The following is a 26,963-nucleotide window of genomic DNA, read 5'->3' as shown; positions in this document are numbered from 1 at the left end:
GCTGTTTGTGCCAGGACTATATTCTGTGGCTAAAGACACAGAGGAGGGCAAAACAAACATCGACCTGTGCCGGGAGCCTGTGTGAGGAATCCCGCCTGTGACAAAGGTCATGAGGAAGGAAGCCTGACAAAACGCAAAGGCGTGATCCGGCTTCGAGGGTTCCCCCTGAGCTTTCCTGAACATCTACCCCCCAAAACCAGAGTCTGCCTGCTTTATTACTGTGCTTTTCACTCTTCTGACATTCTCTGGAAAAAAGTTAATTCTGGAAAAAAGTTAATTCAGGGCTTCAGTCTCCTGCATCAGCGCAAACCCTTTTGATGGCTCTCTAACTTGCCTGACAGGTTCCCCCAGACTTTCTACAATTTGCGAATTGCTTACAGTCCCCCAACCATGAGAGGCACAAAGCTTAAAGCATATTAAAGATACAGAGCCTTTTCTAAAGAGCTAAAAATTATATTGGTGATGGGTTTTCACTGTTGACTCAATGACTGCTGCCAGGCCTCCATATTCTTTATCTTTTAGGCACCTGAAGGATATTAATCAATGTAATAGGGATATAGAAAAAGGAATATAGTAGTTTTGATGTTAGCAACACTAGACTTTTGAGTTACTTTTCTCTTTATAAATCACTGTACTCATTTTCATTGTTATAAATTGTTGTATCTTTGCTATGTAAGAATGTAACTTTATTTAGTGCTTTCTGAGAGTGGCACCAGACTTTGGGAAGAACAACACTGTTAGGGCAAATAAGTCTTCTGGTTGACAAACCCTTATCAGAAAAAGGGCTGTAAAATGTTAATTGGTCCTCTGGCCAAAAGATGATGTAAATCACCTAAGACTTGTGTATACAACTAGGTATGCAGAAAGAAAGCCTGGTCTTGATAAGAGTCAGGGCTGCTGACGCTGCATAATTTTATATTATTCATTGATCTCTATGTACAAAAAAGGTATAAAAGGCCTTGACGGACAATAGGGGATGGGCCAGTCACTGGACTGGTTTCCCCCGTGTGGTCTATTCTCCTTCTCTCCTTTTCTGGCTGAATTCCCATCTAGGGTGTGCAGGCTCGCCATGTCTGCTTACTTGCCCCGACTTCTAAGATCCACACGAGAGGGAGCCCAAGGTGGGGCACGCCCCGCTATTCAAGAGGACACCGGTGGCCTAACGTAGATGGTGCAAGTTCCTTGTCTGGAACTTTATTGGCTTTCCACGTAAACCAAGTTACTCAGTCTCTTTTCTCTACTAATCTTCCTACTATACTATTTCTTCCTAATCTCTTTTATATTTCTAAATAAATAAGTTTTTCCTCGCTTACGCCGTCTCCCCTTCAAATTCCCTGGATCCATCGGGGCAGGACCCCGGCAGACCTGTCCACATGGAGCTGGTTACCTAATTTCTCTAAGGCCTATTTTCCAGATCTGTAAAATGGGCTCCAATCCTCACCCTTTAAGTACAACATGAGGATTTACTGAGAAAATGAGCATGGAAGCCATTTGTAAATTTGAAAGATCTCAACTCAAGCAGATGTGGAAGAGCACTGATATTCTGCTGTGTGCCCCTCCCTGTGCCTCCACCCCTTCAGATCCAGCGCTCAAGTTATATTCATTGCCTGCGTGCTGCCACTTCAGTTGTGTCTGACTCTTTGTGACCCTATGGACTGTAGCCCCCCAGGCTCCTCTGCCCATGGGATTCTCCAAGCAAGAATACTGGAGTGGGTTGCCATGCTGTACTCTGGGAGATCTTCCCGACCCAGGGATCAAACCTGCATCTCCTGCACCTCCTGCATTGCAGGCGGATTCTCTACTGCTGAGCCACCCGGGAAGCCCTTATGTTCATTAGGCCTCTGGAATTTGGTCCACAACCCTCTACATGTTTTTTACACTACCTGTTCAAATCGTCCTGAATCTGAAAGTGAATATAATGTTGATCACTTACATAGTCCTTATCGTGTGTCAAGCTAAGTTTAAGCAGTTTTGATTTTAAATCTTTTGGCTGCACTGTGCATCCCTGCCCAAGAATCACACTCATGCCCCCTGCACTGGAAGTGTGGAGTGTTACCCACTGCACCACCAGGAAAGTCCCTGTTTAAGTGTTTCATTTGTGTTAATTCATTTAATCTTCACAATAACCATCTGGAGGTACTGTTAATATTGTTTCTACAGATAAGGAAACTGAAGCAAAAAGTTTAAGTAACTTACTCGAGACAGGAGCAGGGATTCAAACCAGGCAGAAATTGTGGCGTATTGAAACAGTCTTCTAATCAACTGGTAAACGCCTCTCAGGGGGCTCTTTCTCACCCTTCTCTCCATCAAAACCAGAGTCAACGTCATGCCATAGAGACTAGAGCATGGTACTGACTTTGTAGATGTATTTTGGGAGAACTGATGGCATTACAATATCGAGTCTCCTCCTATCCTGGTACATGGTATATCTAGCCATTAGTTTAGGACTTCTTTAAAGTCTTTCAAATAAAGTTAAAAATTTTCTCTCATAAAGGCCCTTAATGTATTCTTTTTAAAAAGTTTTTTTGATAAGGACCATTTTTAAAGTCTTTATTGAATTTGTTACAATATTGCTTCTATTTCATGTTTTGGTTTTTGCTTCGATGCATGTGGGCTCTGAGCTCCAAGACCAGGGATCGAACCCACATCCTCTGTTAAAGGCCAATTTTTAAACCACTGGACCATCAGGGATGTTCCAAGGCCATTAACATATTTTTAAAAGATTATTTTTTGGCATCATATATTTCTGCAAATGGTGTTTTTACATTTCCTAACAGTTTGTTGCTATGATTTATAATGGCAGTTTATTTTAAGGTATTTCTCTTTTTCCCTCCAGCTTGCCTCCACATTCAGCCAGAGCCAGAAACTCAGGAGTGATGTAGGACGCTCTTCCTATCTCACCTTCCCTTCAAATCTGATGGATTCTGTCTCTCTCTTTTTTTAATATTTATTTTTATTTATTTATTTGGCTAGTTGCAGCACGTGAGACCTAGTTTTCTGACAAGGGATCAAACCCAGCTCTGCTGCATTGGGAACCTGGAGTCTTGGCCACTGGACCACCAGGGCAGTCTCTCTGGACTCTGTCTCTTTAATAAATGTTCCATCCCTATCTCCAGGCTTCAGTGTAGGCCTCACTATTTTGGGCCTGTCTCTTAACTGATCTCCCAATCAACCTTCACACAGGGAGGGCAATAGTCAACGCTTACTGCATCCTTGTGGAGTTAGAAAACGGTGCCCCTTCCCCACAACACTCTACATCCTTCTGTCAGATAATTTTTGTAATAAATGTTCAAATATGGAATACATGGTATCTGCATGTTGCTAGCCCTTTCGTACTCTTGCCTAGGAAATCCCATGGGTGGAGGAGCCTGGTAGGCTGTGGTCCATGGAGTCACGAAGAGTCGGACACGACTGAGCGACTTCACTTTCACTTTTCACTTTCATGCATTGGAGAAGGAAATGGCCGCCCACTCCAGTGTTCTTGCCTGGAGAATCCCAGAGACGGGGGAGCCTGGTGGGCTGCTGTCTATGGAGTCGCACAGACTCAGACACGACTGAAGTGACTTAGCAGCAGCAGCAGCCCTTTCGTGGGGTACCTTGTGTAGTGTGTACTTGTACAGTCATCTATGATGGCCTTACACCTTGCCACCAGAGGATATCTCCATAAAACGAAAGTTTGATCATGGTATTCTATTGTGGGCTGGATGTCTGTGTCCCCCCACTCCCCAAATTCATATGTTGAAGCCTTAATTCCTAATGTAATGGTAGCAGGAGGTGAAGCCTTTGGGAGGTAAGCAGATTTAGATCAGGTCATGAGAGTGGAGCCTCTAATAGGATTAGTGACTTTATAAGCAAAGGAAGAGACAGCAGAACTTTCTGTTTCTGCCATGTGAAGACACAGTGAGCACAAGCCAGGAAGAGAGCCCTTACCAAGGACTGAATCTACTGGCACCTTGACCGTGGACTTTCCAGCCTCCACAGCTGTGAGAAATATCTATTGTTTAAGCCACCGACTACATGGTACTTTGTTAGAGCAGCCCAAGCTAATAAGACATATTCCTTTGCTTAAAATTACTCACAGGTACCCCTTTACCATTCTTTCTTTGATATAATTGTTTAAAATAAATGATACTTTCACATGGTTCAAAAATCTAAATTGTATTAAAGTTTTACTGTAAAAATTCTTACTCTAACAACTGTACTCACCACCCATAGGAGCCACTTTTTTTGATTTATGCAACATTCCAAGATTTCTTTATGAGGTTACAGGAAAAATACCTATGGGCACACGCGTGCACACACACACACACACTTTTTCTCTTATACAACAGTAGCATGATACATTCATTCTAACATTTTAACTAAAAACATGTTTTGAAACGTTTTCACATTTATACATAATGAATGCCTTCATTCTTTTTGATGGCTGCATATCCACTAATGCACAAGTTTCTGATGTATTGCAAACAATACCCAATGAATAGTATTGATGTATGTATGTGTCATTTCACACATATGCAGATCTGGTGACTTCAAATTCCATTTCCTCACCCTTTGCAGCCTTTATGGACTTAAAACTTGCTTTGACTAATAGAATATGGTGCCAGTAGTGTGTAACTTCTGAGCAGGGCCTCAAGAGACCTTGCAGCTTCTACTCGCACCCTCTTGGAACTCTGAGGCCACTATACTCTGAAGAAACCCAGGTTGAAATACCACACACAGAGAGTGTGTGGTTCAGCCGTGTTGGTCAACTGGACCATCAGAGCTTAGGTCCCAGACATGTAAATGTGAGAAAGGTCATTATGGGCCACCTAACTCCAGCCAAGGTACAAGTTGATTGTTTCTACTTGAAAAATCTAAGATGAGACCAGCAGAAAAACCACCCAGCTGTCCTTAGAATCTGGAGAAACAATACATGCATTCAGAATTCAGAAACAGTATATGGGGACTTCCCTGGTGGTCCAGTGGCTAAGACTCTGCACTCTCAATGCAGGGGGCCCAGGTTTGATCTTGGTCAGGGAATTACATCCCACATGACACGAATAAAAGATTTTGCATGTCCCAGTGAAGACCCCACAGTCAAATAAATACATATTAAAGAAAAGAAACAGTATATACACTCAGAATTTTGACACATATGGTCTAGGTTGCATCATTTTGCAGGCCCCATCAACAAGTGAAAGTCCCTGTCTCCCCACAGTTTGGCCAAAAGACTGGGTTGCCAAATATGAATTTTGTTAGACTTCCCTGGCGGTCCAGTGGTTAAGACTCTGTGCTTCCTCTGCAGGGCGCATGGTTTCCATTCCTGGTTAGGGAACTGGGATCCCACAAACTTTGGCATTCTGGCCAAAAAAGAAAAAAAAATGTTGCTAATGCAATATATCTCAGTATTATCTTAATTTTCACTTCTCTTACATGCAAAAATGAACATCTGCTTATTTAAGTCTTTATTGTCTTTTTTTGTGATCTGTCATGTTCTCTGGCCATTTTTTTTTTTATTGAACTGTTGGTGTTATCACTACATGCTGCTGCTGCTAAGTCACTTCAGTCGTGTCCAACTCCTAGCGACCCCATAGATGGCAGCCCACCAGGCTCCCCTGTCCCTGGGATTCTCCAGGCAAGAACGCTGGAGTGGGTTGCCATTTCCTTCTCCAATGCATGAAAGTGAAAAGTGAAAGTGAAATCGCTCAGTCGTGTCCAACTCCTAGCAACCCCATGGACTGCAGCCTACCAGGCTCCTCCGCCCATGGGAATTTCCAGGCAAGAGTACTCGAGTGGGGTGCCATTGCCTTCTCCGTTATCACTACATGGAGCTCTTTAAATAGTAGGGAGATTAGCCCTTTGTGTATGATAAGAATTGCAAATATTATTGTCCCAATTTGTCTTTTGATTGTGCTTTCATTTTTTTGCCATGTAAAACTTTTTCCTGTAGACAATTATATTAATCTTCTAGTTTACATTTTCTGAATTTTTTTATATCCATTGTAGCTCAGCTGGTAAAGAATCTGCCTGCAATGTGGGAGACCTGGGTTCGATCTCTGGGTTGGGAAGATCCCCTGAAGAAGGGAAAGGCTACCCATTCCAGTTTCCTGGCCTGCAGAATTCCATGGACTGTGTAGTCCATGGGGTCAAAAAGAGTTGGACATGACTGAGTGACTTTCACTTTCACTCTCTAATGTGCTTTTATTTTTTTAATTGAACTTTGATTTACAATATTGTGTTAGTTTCAGCTGTACAGCAAAGTGATTCAATTATATATATATATGTCTGTTTTTTCCAGATTCTCTTTCCTTATAGGTTATTATAAACTACTGAGTGTAGTTTCTAAATTTTGAGCTGTAGTTAGAAAGGCCTTCCTCATTCTGACTTACAAAGAATTTTGTCCATTTTTTTTCTAGCATTTTTATGGGGGTTATCCTAACCAGCTGTGTGATGCATCACCTTCAGAATGAAGTTCCAGGCCAAGGTTATGGCACAGATGACCTGGTGTCATCCACACAGAAAGGAAACAGGAGAAACAAGAAGTTAATTTAGGAGATTCTCAGGGGAGACGATGTGTGGTGTTTGGAACATGGTGAGTTTAAGACAGTCATGGAACTCCAGGAGGGGATGTCCAGAAGGCAAGTGGATTCAGAGGTCTGGAGCTTTGGAGAAAAGTGGGGGCTGGAGATATGGATTTGGGAGCCAAATATGGATGTCGATCAAAGCCATGAGAGACAAGAGGTTCCCAGGTGGCGCTCTAGGGCGTGATTAAGGTCAGGCTGAAGACACATCATGAGGAGAGAGTGGTGGGGGCTTCATCGCTGTAGCCCTTGGGTTTTCGGCACAAAACTAGCCTCAGAGACATTTGAGGGCACACAGAAGCCCTATGTGACCCATGCGTGGATATCTTGGCTTTTGGTGTGTATGTGTGCTTAGTCTTCTAGTCATGTCCAACTTTTTGCAACCCTATGGACTGTAGCCCGCCAGGCTCCTCTGTCCATGGAATAGTCCCAGCAAGAACACTGAACTGGGTAGCCATATCCTTCTCCAGGGGATCTTCCCAATCCAGGGATTGAACCCAGGTTTCCTGCATTGCAGGCAGATTCTTTACTGTCTGAGCCGCCAGGAAAACCCTTGGCTCTTGGGAAGACAGCAAATAGGGAATGAGAGGAGGACCAACAACCTCCCGAGCAGTCTGTTCCCACCCAACAGATGTGGAAGGGAGACCCTACGACAGGGGAAGGGAAGAGATTCGTTTTGCCGTTGGCCCCCACCTCCCCACCAGATGATCCAAAGTAGAGCATTAATAGGTGGCGGCAAGTCCCCCAAGGGTGGGTGGAACACAGGGAGCCACTCCTGGCTGGCGTTTTTCTTGGATCATAGTGTACTGGTTAAGAGCATAGAGTCTGGAGCTTCCTCTCTGGTTTCAAATCCTGGCTCTTATATTTGCTAGTGTGTAACTTTGGGCAAGTTACTTACTGCCTCTGTGTCTTAGCCTCCTCCTCTGTAAAATGAGGACAGTAATATAGTACCAATCTCACAGAATGTACATAAGGATGAAATGAGTAAATTTTTATTAAGTACTTATATCGGTGCCTGGCACACAGTAAATGCTAAGTAAACGTCAATTAAAAAGAAATTGGGCAGACTTCCCTGGTGGCCGAGTGGTTAAGAATCTACCCTGCCATGCAGGGGACACAGGTTTGAACCCTGATTGGGGACTTAAGAACCCACATGCTGTGGGGCAACGAAGCCCGCGTGGGGCAACTCCTGAGCCTGCAAACTCTGGAGCCCTCCAAACAACCAGAAGAGAAGCCCAAATGCTACCACTAGAGAGTCCACGCACCACAACAGAAGATCCTCCATGACACAGAAGATCTCGAGTGCTGCAACTAATACCCAATGCAGTCAAATAAATTAATTTAAAAAAAAAAACACAAAAGAAATTGGGAAATTCTCTGGCAGTCCACTGGTCAGGACTCCATGCTTCACTGCCAAGGATCTGGGTTCCATGGTTCCTGGTTGAGGAACTAAGATACCTCAAGCTGCATGATGTGGTTAAAAAAAAAAATTCGTTCCTTCATGAGTATTTATTAATCAGCTACTATGTGCCAGGCAGTGTTGCAGGTGCTGGGGACATGGTAGTGAATAATTAAGGTGAAAATCCCTGTCCTTTTGGAGCTTACATTCTAGTAGGGTGGAGAGGAGGGGTGGAGGCAGACAATAGATAACACAAATTAGCAAAATACATGGTATGTTAGATCCAAGTGAAGACATGAGAGATGGGCAGGAGTTGGCAAGGATCTGGTGCACGGTGGGGCTCAGGAGATGAAAAGAGGAAGAAAGACTCTGGAGGAGTAGCAGCATGGAATCCCTGGCAGAGACACCTGGGCTGTTGACATCCTGGGATCCAGGAGGACTAATATTCCTCTCAGCTATTCTGAGACTCACTGAGTGACTTTGGGGCATCCTTCTATAGAAGGTGGGTTCCAAAAGGGCAAGCCATTCTTGTCTGCCCTGTTATATCTCTGGCCCTAAAACAGTGTCTGGCCCATACAATAAATATCCACTGAATGAATAAATGTCTACAGGGTTAGGGTTAGGGAAGTGTCACCAAAAGCCTGAAGCATAAAAGAGAAGATCAGGGAATCATAAGCTTCATCTTCAGTTATATAAGAGGCTAAGACTCTATCAACAAATATTTACTGAGGGCCTAACATGTGCTGGGGTTCCTAGTTGGTTCAGTGGTAAACAATCTGTCTGCCAGTGAAGGAGACACAAGAGATGCTGGTTCGATCCTTGGGTTGGGAAGATCCCCTGGAGGAGGAAATGGCAACCCGCTCTGGTATTCTTGCCTGGAAAATTATATGGGCCGAGGAGCCTGGTGGGCTACAATTTGTGTTAGTCACTCAGTCGTGTCCGACTCTTTGTGACCCCATGGACTGTAACCCTTCAGGCTCCTCTGTCCACAATCATGGCCTCACTTTAGTAACTCACAGCCCACGATAATATGGAATATTTTTGTGGGTTCCAGAGGGTAGACCCCCCAGTGCAAGGTGGGGGTCTGGGGAGGGGGTTGTCTAAGTGACATGCTGCTCAATGTAACAGACTTTTTTCTAAGCCCGAGCTGCCCTGAAATGCCCTGCTCAAAGGTGGTGAGTGCAGCGGGACTGCAGTGTTCAAGCCGGGCGCCAGCCAGCCGCCCACCTGTCAGAAACTGTGCCAGGAGTATGCGGGAGAAGAGAGTTCCGCCTCGGGTGAGGTCACTTCCCACCCCCAGATGCTCTGCCTACAAAATCTTGCAATTCTGACGCTGGATCTTATTCTTTTCTGAATTTCAAGGTCTCATGATGTTGACAGCTCCAAATTCTAAGTCGTCAGTCTGCCCACACTCGCGGACCCAAAAGAAAGGAAGCCGGATTCAGCCTGGGTCCTACCACCCACTGTCTCTGGGGGGTAGTCAGCGCCCCCTCCCCGCCTCGCGGGGGTTCTGAAGAGAGGTAACTCGGGCGCGGGGTGCCGAGGACGTCGTGGGGAGATAGGTGTTCCAGAGATGGAGTTGACAGGGCCGAGACATGTGACAGTCGAAGCGTCACGTTCCGTGGTCTGAGAGGTTGGGACCAGGCCGGTCACATGACGCGCGCGCGGGGGGGGTTTGCACTATGGGGTGATGCGAAATGAGAGGGCCTCACAGATCACGTACCAATGACGCATTCCCACCCCTTTTGGCAACTAGATTTCCGCTGGAAGATGCGATAGTTCCGGCAAAGGGGGCGGGTCCTCACGTCCTGGCAATTTCGCTTCCGTTCGGGGCGCCGAGGCTTCCGACCTCGGCCTTTCCCTGGGGTGGGGAAGGGACGCGATCCGGTGCGCATGCTCCAGTCTTTCCAGAGGGGGCGGGGCTGAGGCTACAGGAGAGGGCGGGGGGGAAGAAAAGGGAATTCCAACCTGTGGAATCTTGGGGGTCCCCGAGGTCGGCTCCTTCCCTTTGAAACTGTGAATGGTGCCAGGGACAGAGCCTCTAGCGACTCTTGGGGGAGGGTTTGGGGTCTGCAGGGTGAGGGCGGAGAGGAGTGTCAGAGTGTGAGTTGGGTACGGGAGTTCCAAACTTAGAATCTTGAGGCCCGCCGGGCTCCGGCGCCGGCGAGAGGGATCTCGGGCCGCCATGCGGGACAGGACCCACGAGCTGAGGCAGGTGAGAATTTGGCGCAGCAGGGTTGGGGACGGGTGGACGGGATGGGGTCTACTGGAATGCAGGACTCCTGGTCCTCGGGGCCGGGAGGGATGACTGTGGGCTAGGAAGGAAAGTCCCGGAAGCCCGTGAGTTCTACTGGGGGAGAGCAGTAGCAAGGAAGTGATGCCAGTGACCCCGGCCCTGGCAGGGGGATGACAGTTCGGACGATGAAGACAAGGAGCGAGTCGCGCTGGTGGTACACCCGGGTACTGCACGGCTGGGGAGCCCGGACGATGAGTTCTTCCAGAAGGTAAGAGGCTGGAGTCTCGGCCTGGATTCACGAGGGGGCTGGAGGGCCCGAGGAGCAGAGCAGCCTGCAGCACCGCCCACATCTCCCTCAGCCCTCTCGGTCATCGTCCCCAGGTTCGGACAATTCGGCAGACTATCGTCAAGCTAGAGAATAAAGTCCGAGAGTTGGAGAAGCAGCAGGTCACCATCCTGGCCACGCCCCTTCCCGAGGAGAGTGAGTGAAACCCCGGGTGCAGAACGCATGCTCAGCCGGAGGGCTTGTGGGGGTTGTAGTTCCACACAGGTGGTGGCCAGGGAGATTTGTTGAGGTAGAGGTTGCCATTTGGGCATCATGGCTTTCTCTTGTTTAGGCATGAAGCAGGACCTGCAGAACCTGCGTGACGAGATCAAACAGCTAGGGAGGGACATCCGCGCGCAGCTGAAGGGTGAGCTCCTAGGACCTTAGCCAGATACTTTCCTCTGATCCTGCCCAACTCCTGGTATTTCTGGGCAGTGTGTGGTCCAGAGAGGCCAGTGATATATATCCAGGTCACACAGCAGGCCAACGTCTAGAATCTCCATCTCCTGGTTTCCAGTCCAAAGTTCTTTCCACAGCATATGCCTGCCTCTCAAGTTCCCTTATTTATAATGAAACCATTTCCATTTGATCTTTGTCCAAGGCAGAGGTTAGCGTTGCTACCTCCACCTTCAGGTCGTTATCTGCATATAACTGTAGAGTCTGCCGTCCACATCCCAGGTTCTGCAAGGGTGGATTCATGCAATCGTGGATTGTGTAGTACTGTAGTATGCATTTATTTTCTAAAAATTCAGGTATAAGTGGACCCACACAGTTGTGCAAGGATCATCTGTACTCCTACAATTCTTGCTGCCCAGTGTGTATTCTTTGGGTGGGAAGATGTGGGTTTTGTTAGGAACCTTCTCCAAAAATGTGGGAATTCTCTGATGTATTTATTGCAAAGAAAAATATACTTTTGCCTGTCAGAGGCTCAAGAGTAGTCATTTATGATGAATTTTATTTCAAAAAAAAAAGCCCTGTGGAGATATTGTATCTCTCTCTATTGTATGGCTGCGTGGCTGGGTCCCAGTCCCCAAATGAATTTCAGAAGCCAGAGGTCAAACCCCCTCCTCTACCAATACTTTTGTGTCTTTCCACAGCCATAGAGCCCCAGAAGGAGGAAGCTGATGAGAATTATAACTCCGTCAACACAAGAATGAGAAAAACCCAGGTGGGTTCATTATTCCCAGAAGTAGGACATTTCAGCAAGTGTTCAATAGATCATTAGATGGCAGATGTAAGAAGGCAGGGCTCTTAGAGATCATTAAATCCAACCTGATGATTTTCCAAATGAGGAAACTGAGGCACAGATATAAAAAAGGATTTACCCCAAGGTTAAGAACCCAGGTCTCCTGACTTCCAATCCATTATAACACCTTGCCTTCTTCTCCTCCATTCAGTGAGAAGTTGCTGAGACCCCAGACATGATCTGGGCTTGGCTGTAGGAGATATACTTTCTAGAAGCCAAGATGGGGAGTTAAGCTTGCATAGATGACAAAGACATTACTCAGGTAGGACTTGGTAGTTAATGGCTCTGCCCAGGGAAAAAGAGGGTGCAGTCAAGTGACTGGGTGGTTTCCTACCCATGTGATGGGGACATCCTCTGCCCCAAGGACAGAATTCAAGAAGTCAGGAAGAGGAACTTCCCTGGTGTGTGTGTGTAGGGAAGGTCACTGAATCATCATCTTAATAAGGAGATTTGAAATGGTCTGAGCAGTGTCCTCTGGGTGCCCAGAGAGGCATAGTTTGGAGTTCTTGGAGGTCAGAGTTGGAGTAGGTGGGCCCAGAAATCAGCAAAGACCCCAGATTGAAGATTGAACAATTTGGGGATTTTTTTTTTTTAATGGAAGAGAAGGAAAGAGTAGTTTTATTACTTTGCCAAACAAAGGGGGGAACATAGTAGGCTAGTGCCTCAAGAACTGCCCCTCCACAATTTGGGCATCTTGAAAGGGTGCAACTGAACCCAGGACAGCAGATGTGTCCTGGAGAAAGGAACTCCAAGGAATGAGCAGATTTTAGACATCAGGAAAATGGACAAGCAGGGAAGGCATTTATGGGGGGTGGGGGGCTTGCGGTAGTCATTGTGTGAGAGGCTGAGTGCCCAGGTGGGCCTGCAAAATCTGGGAAATGCAAAATCCTGGCACACCTTTAGTCTAAGCAGGGAGTGTTCAGCAAGCATTCCACGAATATTCTTTGAGGGCCTACTGTATGCCAGACCCTTTTCTAGCTATTTAGGAAACAGCTGTCAACAAATGATCTCTATCCTCATGGAGATTTCATTCCAGTGGGGAGAGTCACCATAATAAATCAGTCAATTATTGTAGAAATAGAAGTATTAAGGGAAAAGAGAAGAGGGATTGAGAACAGCGGGAGAAGGCAGGTTCCAACAAGGTGGAGAAAACTTCCGAAGGTGACATTGGAACAAAGACTTCCAGGCTTCTGTGGGGCTTAAGCATTCTGGGCTGAAGAAATGGCAACTGCAGAGGCCTGACATGGGGCTGTGTTCTGATCAGGGAGGAGTCAGGAGCCCACTGTGATTGGAGGGAACGAGTGAGGGAGACAGCGTGGGGACGTGGGGAACGTAAACTGAGAGAGGGAATGTGGGAAGGGGCGGGTCCTGTAGGGCCTTGTAGTCCCTGGGAAGGGCTTTGGCTTTTACTTTGAGAGACCAGGGGAGCCTTTCAAGGAGGTCAAGGCCACAGGCACCTCTGAGCTCATGCTCTTTGCTCATTGTACCCAAGGGGCTGCTGAGGTCCAGACCAGGCAGGGATCCTCCCAGGGGTCCCCAGCTTCTCTTCTCCCTCCTTAGCACGGGGTCCTGTCCCAGCAATTCGTGGAGCTCATCAACAAGTGCAACTTAATGCAGTCTGAATACCGGGAGAAGAACGTGGAGCGGATTCGGAGGCAGCTGAAGATCAGTGAGTTGTGGTGCCCGGCACACAGGGTCAGCTGACCCAACCGGCTCTGAGCCCGGCCTTTTCCTTCACAGCAAATGCTGGAATGGTGTCTGACGAGGAGCTGGAGCAGATGCTGGACAGCGGGCAGAGCGAGGTGTTTGTGTCCAATGTGAGTGGCCGCCACCAGGCTCCCTCTGCTGGGCCCCCCATCCTCTCTGAGTCCTTTAAAAAAAAAAAAGTTTATTTATTTATTTATTTTCAGCTGTGCTGGGTCTTCGTTGCTGTGCAGGCTTTTCTCTAGTTGCAGCGAGCAGGGGCTATTCTCCAGTTGTGGTGCATGGGCTTCTCCTTGCAGTGGCTTCTCTTAGAGCACAGGCCCTACAGCCTGTGAGCTCAGTAGTTGTGGTTCTGGGCTCTAGAGCACAGGCTCAGTAGTTGTGGCGCACAGGCTTAGTTGCTCCGCAGCAGGTGGGATCTTCTCCCATCAGGGATCGAACTGGTGTCTCATGGATTAGCAGGCGGGTTCTTTACCACTGAGCCACCAGGGAAGCCCTCCTGGCCCTTTTTCATGGAGGGAATCCTGAGGCCCAGAATGGAACATATTAGCCTGGCCTGGCATCCCTCATTAAGGCCTGGGCCCCAGTTCTAGGCCCGAGGGCTGCCCTGAAGCTGAACAGGAACTTCTAAACGTGCCGCTGATTTCCTTGTGACCTGTCCCATCGCTCCTGTCCACTCTGCAGATACTGAAGGACACACAAGTGACTCGACAGGCCCTAAATGAGATCTCGGCCCGACACAGTGAGATCCAGCAGCTGGAACGCAGTATCCGTGAACTTCATGAGATTTTCACTTTTTTGGCCACTGAAGTGGAGATGCAGGTGGGTGCCTGAGGCCGCTGGCTGGACTTGATCCAGTCCCCAGATGTGAGAGCGTGTCATGACTGTCAGCCTGCTTCCACACTTAGCCTCTTTCACCAAGGCTTTTGTTACCCTCCAGACTGGCCCTTACTTCCATCCTTAGCTGTGTTCCCAGATTTCATTCTTAGTTACTCAGATGATTACTGCTCTATACCTTGTACCCCATCCCTTGAACTGGAGCCCACACCACGTATGGCCCCAACCCTGGCTCCTCCTCCAGCAACAGAATCCATTCTTACACACCTAAGAGCTCTTTAGTTGCCCCCTAGAGGGGCCTGCCTCCTAAAATGTAGACAAGGATGGGGTGGGAGGTGGTATTCTTCCCCCGGCCCTTATCTCATGATAAGGGGAGCTTCCAGCCCCATCTGGGGGGAGCTGACCCCAGTGCCCTTTTGCAGCTGGGAGTCCTGAGGGAGAGATTTCACTCTGTAGGAGTCCAGGATCTGAAGCCGGTGGTACCGTGAGGAGGCAGCGACAGGGAGGGCTTTCCGGCAGCTGGGAGACAGGCCTAAAGAACAAGGGACTTCAGACAGATTTGCGAGGGGATATAAGTTCACCCTCTGTGAGCCAGTCAAGGTGCTCCGCTCCCAGCCAGCACTGAAAGTAGAAATTGTATGGGGCGAGGGCGCAGGACAGAAGGGAGCATACGGTAGGAGGGAGCCTGGAAGCCATCCCCAGGCGTGTGGACTTCTGTCAGATGCGGTCCTGTCCCCAGCTCTTCCTTAGTGCACCGTTCTCTGCCAGGAGTGTCCTTCAGTCCTCTGGTTGGGGTGGGCAGAGGAGCTGCTGGGCCTTCCGCCTCCAGTCATTCCTTCCTGCCTGAACCGCCTCCTCTTCCGAGCAGGGGGAGATGATCAACCGAATTGAGAAGAACATTCTGAGCTCAGCTGACTATGTGGAACGTGGGCAGGAACATGTCAAGGTGGCGCTGGAGAACCAGAAGAAGGCGCGCAAGGTGAGCCTCTGCCCTTCCCCCTGCCACCCCTCCCCCTGGGTGGCCCTCCCTCCACTCCTGAGTTTCCCTGACACCCACCCCCCCACCCCTCTTCCTCTCCCACAGAAGAAAGTCTTTATTGCCATCTGTCTGTCCGTCACTGTCCTCATTCTGGTGGTCATCATTGTCATCTCGTTGATTTGACAGCACCGCATATTCTTGGTGAGATACCATGGGCCTGCCCCCTGGCCTGCCCCATACCCGACCCCAGCCTTTTCTCCTCCTCTCAGACCCTCTTCTGCCACCTTCCCTTGCAGACACTAAGAGCACCAGGGACCCAGGGTCTTCCTTCTCTCCCAGAAGCTGAGGGTGGGCTGGACAGAGCCTCCAGCCAGACCCCTTCCTCACAGTGGCCTTGTGCAGAGAGGCAGACAGTTCTTCTGGGGTCGGCAGCCACTCATCCATGGGGGCCTCACCCCTGGGTCACAGTGCCTGGGGGAAGGCCTGCAGTGTCCTGTTTGGCAGAGACATGTGGTTTTGTAAGAAATTAAAAAAAAAAAAAAAAAAACGCTTGGAGATTCCCCTGTGCACGCGTGTCCTTGAAAAGTCTGGTCCAGGGCCTTCAGGTGTCCAGCCTCTCCACCTCCCAGCCACCCTGGAGGACAGACCCAGCCCAGGCAGACAGACTCAAATTAGACTGTCTCAGGTGACCACACCAGGCTGGCAGCGCCCTTTTACTCTTCCACGAGAATGGGTGGGGCCTGGAAGAGATGACACTGACATGTGACTCAGTACTGTCCCTGGGGAAAGAGCATTGTGAGGACCTAAGCCCAAAACAGTGAGGCTGAGCCAGCCCAGGCTGGGACACAGAGATGTGTGTGTGGCATCTGTGGGCATTCCTGAGGCCAAGAAGAAGAGGCACTGTGAAAAAGGAACTGAGTCTGTTCCTTTGGATACAGTGGACAAGGAAGGGCCTGTCTCAGAGGTGGCCATACTTGAGTCCAATGGGAAGCGAGGAGTCCAGTGGCTGGTTATGGGAAGAATCAGTGAAGAGATTGCCAGGCAGAGGGTTCAACAGGCCAGGCCTTGTGCTCAGAAAATACCATTGCCTTTTCTTTCCTTTGTATTCATTTATTTAACTTACTTATTTTTGACTGTGCTGGGTCTTTGTTGCTGCTCTCAGGCTTTCTCTAGTTGCAGTGAGCAGGGGCTACTCTCTAGTTGTGGTGCACCGGCTTCTCCTATCTGGGACTTCTCTTGTTGTGGAGCACAGGCTTTAGGGTACCGGGGCTTAGTTGCCCCAAAGCATGTGGGATCTTCTCAGACAGGGATCGAACCTGTGTTTCCTGCATTGGCAGGCGGATTCTTAACCACTGGATCAAGGGAATGCTTTACAGTGTTCTGCTGCTGCTGCTGCTAAGTCACTCAGTCGTGTCCGACTCTGTGCGACCCCATAGACGGTAGCCCACCAGGCTCCCCCGTCCCTGGGATTCTCCAGGCAAGAACACTGGAGTGGGTTGCCATTTCCTTCTCCAGTGCAGGAAAGTGAAAAGTGAAAGTGAAGTCGCTCAGTCATGTCTGACTCTTAGCAACCCCATGGACTGCAGCCCACCAGGCTCCTCGGTCCACGGGATTTTCCAGGCACAATGTTCTACTGCACAGCAAAGTGAATCAGCTGTATGTATACATTTATCCCCTCTGTTTTGGATTTCCTTCCCATTTAAGGTCACTGCAGGGCAAAGAATAGGGTTTCCTGAGCTGTGCAGTAGGTTCTCTTAGTTATTTTATACATAGTAATGGTAGTGTAACAATAGTGACAGGGAAGCCTGGCATGCTGCAGTCCATGGGGTGCAAAGAGTTAGACACGACTGAACAACTGAACAAAACCCCAAAACAATAGTGTATATATGTCAATGCCAATCTCCCAGTCATCTGCCCACCGCTCCCTCTCCCGACTTGGTGTGGCATTGCCTTTTATATAAGAGTTCAGATTAGAGAGGGAGGCACTCTGAATCAGCCCACACCTTGTTTCTCAGGGGTCTTGTGGCTGAAGCGGGTAGAGGAGGCTGAGGAGCCGAGTTTCTGTGACTCACCTGAGTTCCAGACTCCAGCTCGAAATTTCTAAAGAGTTCCAAGCCCCATGCCTGGTTTCTGGAGCTGGATGTAGCGCCCGTCCCCAGACACTTGGTTTCAGGGCTCCTGCCTCCGAAGCCTGGTAGGAATGGGGCAGGGCCTGACCCCTGACCAAGGTCTGGGGCGGGGTTCCAGCCGCCTTGTCCCATCCCACCTTCGATCCCACTGGTTGCCGCTGCTGCTCCTGGCTGCCCAGCTGTACCGCTTGCTTCGGCCGCCAAGTACGAGGTACACACGTGGAAGCCGGGGCGACGCGAGCAAAGGAAGGGACGGTGGAAGAGCCAGTGGAAGAGCCAGTGGAAGTTGGTGCAGACTCGGCCCCGCTCCTGAACCCGGGCTGGGGAAGGGACGGGGGGGGGGGGGGGGCGGGATTGGGCCGCAGTGGCGTGCGATCGGACCTGCCCCGCCTCTACCCGAGGCTGGGCGCCTGCCTGCAACGACTCCCTGTGGCCCGGAAGCGGCGGTTGGGCGGGGCCTGCGCCAGGTCCGAGGTGTACACTTGGCACCGAGCGTACGGGGCGTGGCTGAGGGGGTGGCCGGGCTGACACTTAGAAAACGGACCGCTCGGATTGGCCAGCGGACCTAAAAGTTCCTGGTCCTGAAGGCGTGAGCATCCGGAATTAAACTGCAATTAGATGTGGGCGGGGCCTCAAAGCGAGACCGCAGGCGCACCGAAAAGCGATTGGATCACAGAACTCAAGGGGCGTGATCAATACGCCTAATAAGGCGGAAGGGGGCTGGCCTGGGAGAGACCCATGAGGGTAGGGGCTCAGGACCTCACGCGAGAAGGCGTGGCCGGGTACCGCCCCCCTAGCAGCCGGAACTTGTGGCTGCTAGAGAGTCCGGGAGTGAGTCTGGGAGTGTACCCACGCTTTAGTCCTGCTTGAGGTCCTGTGCCCTGTGTACAGAAGAAACTATATGCCTGCAGGAAGAAGCCCCTCGTTTTTAGCAGCGTGCAAACACTCTAGATGTCCACCCAGTGGGGAAACTGCGAGACTGGCTGGATGCTGCCTCAGTAGAAGACTGATTTGGACTCTGGGCTTCCATGATTCTCCACTCTCCATCTCTTCCCCTACGGCCTGCTTCTACAGCGGAATCCTGTTCTGTTGGTCGCCTTTACCCACTCTCTCACTTTTCTGTCTTCAGAATCAACTGAAGTTGACAACCCGTGGCGCCTACCGGGATCTGACAGAGACTGTCAAACCGACGCGGAGATTGCGACGTCTACGCAGCTGGGTGTCCACGTAGAGCATGTGCCTTCTGCTTGGCAGTGCTGGACAGCGCCACCCCCAAAATGCTGCTTACTTGTCTCAGGACGCCATCTAGAACTTCTCAGAAGAGTTGGCTAGACGGCCAAGCAAGGGCTTGGATGGCGGGTTCAGTAATTTGAACTTTTCCGGTGGGCTGTGGGGACCCATGGAAGGTTTCTGAACAGGTGAGTGGCAGGTTTGGAGCAGACCTAGTAGGCAAGTGGACCCAGGAACTGGAGGTTTTACAAGTTCCCTTGTGTATACCCCTTCTGTGAGAGAAATCAACCTGAGTGAGGGGCCATGGGAAGGTTTTTTCACTGAAATCCTGGCTTGGGTGCTGCTGTCAGCCCAACTTTTAAGGAACATGGTCTGTGTGAGTTGTGGCTTTTCCAAATCCATCTTGTATCACAACCTTTCAGCTGTAGAGTTCTCCACTTATTCCTCACCCACTGAATATTTCATGGTTCAGATTCTTAAGAAAAGGGACCTGATTGATTTAGGTCAAGTTACATTGACCTACTTGGGAATTGTCTGACCTTGACCTTGAGTCAAGATTTTACCCTTGACCAAGGTGTATGCCTGGAGAATCCCAGGGACAGAGGAACCTGGTGGGCTACAGTTCATAGGGTCGCAAAGAGTTGAACACGATTGAAGTGACTTAGCGAATACACAGGACGTATGAGAGATGTTACAAGGTACAAAACACGTCAGCACAGTGTGTATGAAGGAAGAATGGTTGAACTCAGTGATTGACGTTTCTGGTACAGCCCTGTAGTAGATTATATTGTTGTTCCAAATATATGCTGTTCTTCCTATTGGGCCCCTCACGTGGGGAGGATTATACATTCATGCCCACTTACAATAGGCTTGGCTATATAACATGCTTTCGAATCTGAGTAGATATTAAGACACCACTTCGAAGTAGAAGCTTTAAGCACCAATGAGTAGTCTGGCGGTTTCCCATCTCTTTTTCCTCTGCCATGAACCTGTCAATTGCCAGATGAAGACTTCTTCAGCCTGGAACCCAGAATTAACAGGACATGAAGCTGATCTGTAGCCCACCTGTAAAATGAGGTATAATGTAAATGAGAAACTTCTCCTGCTGGGAGCTGCTGATATTTGGAGGTTGGTTTTTACCACATTATCATAAGTCTAGTTCAGCTGTTACAGAGGTAGTAGCCAGAAGTGAGGTGTTGCTACAATAAAAAGAAAAACCTGAGTTGTGTGTCATTAACTTTGGATCTGGACAGTGGCTGGTGAGGAAACTAGCATTTGTTTAAACTGTAAGCTGGAAATAGAACTAAGAGTACAAATAATGTCCAACTGAGTTTAGAGATTTAGGCAAAAAAATGGGGAAAGAGAATATTAGTAGCATGCCCTGGTTGCTGTTGGGTGCATCTGACAAGTTACTATAAGGAAGATGATTCAGAAAATAATTGGCCACTTTTTAAGCAGAAATGGAAGAGAATATAGAAACTCCAGGCAAATGATAAAAAGAACGCATTTTTGGCTGTGCTGTGCAGCATACAGGATCTTAGTTCCCCTACCAGGAATTGAACCTGTGCTCCCTGCAGTGTGAGTGAAGAGTCCCAGGGAATTCCCTGATCCAAATTTTTAACCAGTGAAAGATGCAACTGACAAGACCCTTAAGCCACCAAGTTTCATTAAAACTCATCTTTGTGGGACTTCCTGGATGGTCCAGTGGTTAAGTCTGCAATTCCAAGGCAGGGGGCATGAGTTCAATCCCTCATCAAGGAACTGAAATTCTACATACCTGAAAGCAACTAAGCCTGCAAGCCACAACTACTGTGCCCACGTGCTCTGGAGCTAATCCCCAGCAAAGAAAGTTTCCGCATGATGCAAGAAAGGTCCCTCAGGCCACAACTAAGACCCGGCTCAGCCAAATAAAGTGAACAAATAAATATTAAAAATAAACAAATAGTCAAGACATCCCCAAACCAGGATATGTGTTATTAAAAAATTAATCAGTGTGTTGTGACAAAAAAATTACTGTTGTAAAAGATAGTCAGGAATGGCTTCTTAGGGAAGGTGACTAATTCAAAGAGCAGAACTGACAGCTCAGAAAGCAGAATAAAACTATGGAGGATTGTTTTTAGGCCTGGAAAGCTAAAGAAATTTGCTCAGCTGGTTTTTGAAATTGCTTTGGATCAATGACTCATTTTTGCTTTCCATTTCTTCTCTTTTTTAACCAGAATGTCTATTACTATTATCTGATGCATGTCCCAGGCTTCCCTGGTGGCTCAGTGGTAAAGAATTTGCCTGCTAGTGCAGGAGACACAGGTTCAATCCCTGGGTCAGGAAGATCCCCTGGAGAAGGAAATGGCAGCATACTCCAGTACTCTCGTCTGGGAAATCTCATGGACAGGAGCCTGGCAGGCTACAGTCCATGGGGTTGAAAAAGAGTGGGTTACAACTTAGAGACTAAACAACAAAAAATGCATGTCCCAGCATTGCATGTTGGAGTACATGACTTGTTTCATTCTTTTTCTTTTTTGGTGGCATGGCACAACATGTGGGATCTTCATTCCCCAATCAGGGATTGAACCTAAGCCCCCTGCATTGGAAGCACAGAGTCTTAAACACTGGACTGCCGTGGAAGTTCCCATGACTTGTTTTTTTTTAGATTCATAGGTCCACAGATGGGAGGAACTGTGCGCCAGAATGGATTATACCCAGAGCCTCATCTGCATCTAATTTAGATAATGAGATTTGGGACTTTTGCTTTGATGAGATTTATGAGTTTGTTTTTTTTTAACTCTGACTTGATGCTGCCATGGGATGAGACTTGGAGGGACCCTGGGAGGAGGTAAATGCATTTTGCTTGTGGGACAGATGTGCACCTTTGAGGCCTAGAGGGTGAACTGTGGTAAGGAGAATAATGGCCCCCAAAGATTCCATGCCCTAATCTCTGTGAATGTTATGTGGCAAAAAGGACTTGGCAGATGTAATTAAGTTCACCAATCTGTTGAGACAGGGAGATTGTCCTAAATTATTCATAAGGGCTAAATGTAATCATATGAGCTCTTAAAAGCTGAGAAGCTTCTCCAGCTAGCTACAGAAGAGGAAGACAGAAGTCAGAGAAATTTGAAGCAGGAGGACTCAATGCACCATTGCTGACCTTGAAGAGTGAGGAGCTCCTAGCCAGGGAATATAGACAGCCTACAGAAACTGAGAACAAACCTCTGGCTGACAGCCAACCAAGAAACAGGGACCTCAGTACTACAGCCAAATGGAACTGAATTCTGTTAATACCCCTAGGTGAGTCTGCAAGTGGATTCTATGCCAGAGCCTCCAGATAAAAGCTCACAATGGGCAAGACCTTGACTTCAGCCTTGTGAGACACTAAGTAGAAGCCCAGTCAGAGCCTGGACTTCTGAACCTACAGAACCATTGATAAGAAATATATGTTGTTTTTAAGATGTTAAGTTTGTGGTCATTTATTATGCAGCAGTAGAAACAGCAAGATTTGAGCTGAGGCGTGAAAGAACAGAAAACATCATGGGCAAATCTAGGGTGATGGGTTCCATCCCCAGGAAAGAGCAAGTGCAAAGGTTCCAAGACGGAGAAGAAACAAATCAACAGAAGGTCAGCATGGCTGGAGCCTGCTGAGTATAAAGAACAGGTAAGAGATTAGTCAGAACTGGGATAGGACTTAAATGGAAGGCAGGCTCCAGGGAGAGGGATTTTTGTTGAAGTGGGCTGTCTGTCTGTGCTAAGTTGCTTCAGTTGTGTCTGATTCTTTGAGACCCTATAAACTGTAGCCTGCCAGGCTCTTCTGTCCATGGGATTCTCCAGGCAAGAATACTGGAGTGGGTTGCCATGTTCTCCTCCAGGGATCAAACCCGAGACTCTTACAGTCTCCTGTGTTAGCAGGTGGGTTCTTTACTACTAGCACCATTTGGGAAGCCTGAGAGTGGGTTATGCATAAGTAACTGAGAACAAGTCACCAAATTTCCTTGGTTGAATCCAGAATCACTGCCCCACCTACAAAGTCTGCTGCCTTCCCTTACCCCTGCTCCGGCCCTGGTGGTAGAGTTTTCTCCTGTGAGGAATTCTAATTTATCCAGCCACTTGGCTGGGGAAGGGATGATGACTGCAATCCATGATAAGGAGTGATGTCAGCTATTGCCCTAGCAGTGGGGGCTATGATTTTGCATTCCCAAGATGCATTCACTACCTGGAACAGTCCTGGCAGAGTCAGGGAATTAAAGGAAGTTGGGACAGAAGAAAAGTGAGGGCCAGAAGTCAGGCTGTCTGCAATTATGCAGATAACAAAATGGGGACAAAGACATCACAAGAAAAGAAAACTTCAGCTCACTATTTCTTATGAACATAGATGTAAAAGTCCTCAACAAAATACTGGCAAACAAAATCCAGCAATATATAAAAATGACTCTACAAGTGAGATTTATCTCAAGAATGCAAGGTTGGTTTAACATCTGAAAATCAGTTAATGTCATAATAATAAAGACTGTTAATAGAATAAAGGACAAAAACCTTTTGATCATCTCAATAGACACAGAAAATACATTTGACAAAATCCAACAACTTTGATTTTTAAAAAAGCTTAAGAAACTAGGAATAAGAGGGAATTCCCTTAACTTGCTAATTATAAACACAATAAAAATAAATAAAAGGCATCCAGATTGGAAAAGAAGAACTAAACAACCTCATTTGACAGATGACATGATTTTGTATATAAAAAGTCCTTCGGAATTCATATACACAAAAAGATTAGAGCTAATAAACCAGCTCAGCAAGGTTGCAGAATATAGGAACATGTACAGAAATCTATTGTATTTCTCATCAGTAGCAATGAGATATCCAAAAAAGAAAGAAAATAATTCCATTTACAATAGCAACAAAAGGAAAGAATACTTCTATATAAATTTAACAAAAGAAATGTAAGACTTATACTCTTGAAAACTATAAAACACTGTTGAGAGAAATTAAAATCTAAATAAAATTTAAAACACCCAAATGTTCATGGGTCAAAAGATTTGATATTGTCAAGATGACAATACTCCTCAAATTGATCTATGGAGGCAGTGCAATCCCTATCAGAATCCCAGCCAGTTTCCTTTTCTTTTTAGCAAAAGTTGACAAGTTGATCCTAAAATTCATATGGAAATGCAAGGGATCTAGAAAAACAAAAATAATTTTGAAAGAACAAGTTGGAAGGCTCACATGTCCTGATTTAAAATTTACTACCAAGCTACAGTAAGCAAAACAGTGTGATACTGGCATAAAGAATGATATGTACCCAGGGAATAAAATTGAGAGTCTAGAAATAGACCCTCATATTTATAGTCAGTTTACTTTCAACAAGGAAGTCAAGACAACTCACTGGAGAAACAATAGGCTTTTCAACAAATGGAACTGGGATAGTTGGATATCCATATGCAGAAGAATGAAGTTGGACCTTTACTTCAAATCATATACAAAAATTAACTCAAAGTGGGTCAAAAATCTGAACAGAAGAGCTTTTAGCTATAAAAACTTTAAATTTATTAAAAAAAACTTTTATGGATTTTAAACTTTTAATTTATAAAGTTTATAACTAAGTTATAAACTTTGTAAATGTTTATAAAACTCTAAGATGAAAACAAAGGCATAAATCTTCATGACCTTGGATTAGAAAATGGGTTATTAGATATGGCTTTCAAAACACATGCGTGAGTGCGTGGTGCTAAGTGGCTTTAGTCATCTCTGACTCTTTATAACCCCATGGACAGTAACCTCTGTCCATGAGATTCTCCAGGCAAGAACACTGGAGTGGGTTGCCGTGCCCTCCTCTGGGGGATCTTCCCGACCCAGGGATCAAACCCATGTCTCTGAAGTCTCCTGCATTGGCAAGTGGGTTCTTTACCATTAATGCCACATGGGAAGTCTCTCTCAAAACACAAGCAATAAGAAAAAGAATAGACAATTTGGACATCATCAAAATTAAAAAATGTGCTTCAAAGAGTACCATCAATAAAGTAGAAAGACAACCCACCCAATGGAAAGGAATTTTTGCAAATCATAAAGAACTTGTATCTGGAATACATAAGTCTTAACCACTCAACAGAGTCAATCCAGTGAAAACAGTGGGCCAAGGATTTGAACAGACATTTATCCAAAGATGATATACAGATGCCCCATAAGTGCATGAAGAGATCCTCAACATCATTTTCCACCAGGAAAATACACATCAAAACCACAAATTTACACCTACTAAGATGGCTGTAATAAAAAAGACAGATAATAGCAACTGTTGATGAAGATGTGGAGAAATTGGAACATTCGTACCTTGTTGGTGGGACTGTAAAATGGTGCAGTCACTTTGGAAAACTGCCTGACAGTTGCTCAAATGGTTAAACATAGAGTTACCATATGATCCAGCAATTCTATCCCTAGATATATACACGGAGAATTTAAAAAGATGTCCACACAAAAACTTGTACATGAATGTTCACAGCAGCCTTACTCATAATAAACCAAAATGGAAACCCAAATGTCCTTTGGCTGATGAATGGATAAACAGAGTAGTATATCCATACAATGGAATATTATTTGACAATAAAAAGGAAAGAAGAACTGATCAAACTATCAGTACAACATGGATGAGCCTTGAGAATGTTATGCTAAGTAAAAGAACTGGTCACAAAAGACCACATATTGTATGACTACATTTACATGAAATGTCCACAACAGGCAAATCTAGAGAGACTGAAAGCACATTATCCATTGCCTAGCGCTGAGGGTAAAGGATTGTCAGGGAATGGGGGCTTGGGATCAATAGGAAGTGACAGCTATGGAGTTTCTTTTAGAGGGTATGAAAATATTCTAAAATTAGATCATGATGATTGCATAACTCTGTGAATATACTAAAACCCCCTGAATTATATACTTCAGACAGGTTAATTGTAGGGTATATTAATTTTTTTTTTGTTTTGCCAGTTTATTGCTACCAACCCATCTCCCTCCACCCGCCTCATGTGTGTGCATGTTCAGTCATGTAACCCCATAGACTGCAGCCCACCAGTCTCCTCTGTCCATGGGCTTTTCCAGGCAAGAATACTGGAGTGAACTGCCATTTCCTTCTCCATGAATTTTATTTTAATAACACTGTTAATTTTTTTGAAAGTCCCTGAGTCCTCAGGGAGCAGGAACTTGGGTATAGGATGCTGGGGGTGTCAGAGAAGGGGGACCAAGGGATGGGCGGATTGTCTGGGCCCAGAAAGGGAGCAGGAGTTGTGGGTCTCTTCCAAACATTCGGGGAACCCACTCCATCCTTCATTGTAAATAGATAGCCAGGGAGATCTATCGATTAGTGTATATGGTTTCTTTGTGTATATGTGTGTACGTACGCACGCTCACTTGTGCCCAGTACTCTTTGTGATCCCACGAACTGGAGCCCACCAGTCTCCTCTGTCCACAGGATTTTCCAGGCACGAATGCTAGAGTGGGTTGCCATTTCCTACTCTGGGGGATCTTCCCCACCCAGGGATGGAAACTGCATCTCTTGAGTATCCTGTTTGATAGATGATTTTTTACTACTATGCCACCTGGGAAGCCCATATGGTATCTTTACACGAATATATTTTTGAAAGATGCCACCCCAACCCCCAAGATAAATCATCTTGCTCGAGGCCAAAAATCAAGTCAGTAGTAAACAGAAGTTCTACTTTCAGTCTCCCAATCTGATGTCTGTTTCTTTCCTGGACCCTTAGACTTTGATCCCAGCCTGGACAGGAAGGAGGCCCGGGGACAGTGCTTATCCTGCTCTGGGTGTGAGTATGGCCAGTGAGTGTCCTTGGTCAAACTGGTGCCCTCTTTCTGCAGCCATTACACCCTGGTCCCTGCTGTTGCCATGTGGCCACCTTGTTCTGCTATGAAGAATGGACGTGAGGTCCCTGACACTAAGGTGATACCTACTACTTCTGCTTCAGGTGCTACCAGCACATGGGCTGGAGGGGGCCTGAACACCAGACACTTGCTAAGGCTGCCAACTTGGTGGCCCCCAAGTCTACAGGTGACAGTGTGGAAAGGAGGATCTGGTTCACTGTGACCTTTGCTTTATTTTGTCTTATAATTGTGAAAGGCCCTAGTAGTTGGAATTTATAGTTCAGAATCAGTTCCTGAGTATCCTCCTAGAAATACTTTGCTGCTGCTGTTGCTGCTAAATCGCTTCAGTCGTGTCCGACTCTGTGCGACCCCATAGACGGCAGCCCACGAGGCTCCCCCGTCCCTGGGATTCTCCAGGCAAGAACACTGGAGTGGGTTGCCATTTCCTTCTCCAATGCAGG

At 47.0% G+C, this 26,963-nt stretch overlaps 1 protein-coding gene across 3 annotated transcripts; it reads left to right on the top strand.

Moving 5' to 3' along the window:
• Nucleotides 1-9,918: 9,918 nt before the first annotated feature.
• STX4 (syntaxin 4) lies at nucleotides 9,919-22,209 on the top strand. 3 transcript variants are annotated; one of them, XR_008201469.1, is made up of 12 exons: nucleotides 9,919-10,177; nucleotides 10,365-10,466; nucleotides 10,580-10,679; nucleotides 10,816-10,890; nucleotides 11,621-11,691; nucleotides 13,330-13,438; nucleotides 13,510-13,586; nucleotides 14,158-14,295; nucleotides 15,179-15,289; nucleotides 15,395-15,490; nucleotides 18,548-18,836; nucleotides 22,121-22,209. XR_008201469.1 is itself a non-coding variant. In XM_052661281.1 (11 exons), the coding sequence occupies exons 1-10, from the start codon at nucleotides 10,148-10,150 to the stop codon at nucleotides 15,470-15,472; spliced, it is 891 nt and encodes a 296-aa protein (XP_052517241.1). In that variant the 5' UTR covers nucleotides 9,919-10,147; the 3' UTR covers nucleotides 15,473-15,490; nucleotides 18,548-19,870. The 3 variants fall into 3 exon arrangements, 2 of the variants coding, with proteins under 2 accessions (XP_052517241.1, XP_052517232.1); XM_052661281.1 differs by lacking the exon at nucleotides 22,121-22,209 and having other exon boundaries at nucleotides 18,548-19,870; XM_052661272.1 differs by lacking the exons at nucleotides 18,548-18,836; nucleotides 22,121-22,209 and adding an exon at nucleotides 15,586-15,796.
• Nucleotides 22,210-26,963: the final 4,754 nt, after the last annotated feature.

This window comes from Budorcas taxicolor, chromosome 2, assembly GCF_023091745.1.
Source record: "Budorcas taxicolor isolate Tak-1 chromosome 2, Takin1.1, whole genome shotgun sequence".
NCBI classification, from domain to species: domain Eukaryota; kingdom Metazoa; phylum Chordata; class Mammalia; order Artiodactyla; family Bovidae; genus Budorcas; species Budorcas taxicolor.
The sequence above is the reverse complement of the archived record's forward strand: the minus strand, read 5'-3'. Positions and strand labels throughout refer to the sequence as shown.

Bases quoted from the DNA above. Each gene is read 5' to 3' on its own strand.
- STX4 (XM_052661281.1), top strand. From the start codon at position 10,148: ATGCGGGACAGGACCCACGAGCTGAGGCAG. The intron at 13,587-14,157 runs GTGAGTGGCCGC...TCCACTCTGCAG, and splicing joins GCGAGGTGTTTGTGTCCAAT to ATACTGAAGGACACACAAGT. The intron at 15,290-15,394 runs GTGAGCCTCTGC...CCTCTCCCACAG, and splicing joins ACCAGAAGAAGGCGCGCAAG to AAGAAAGTCTTTATTGCCAT.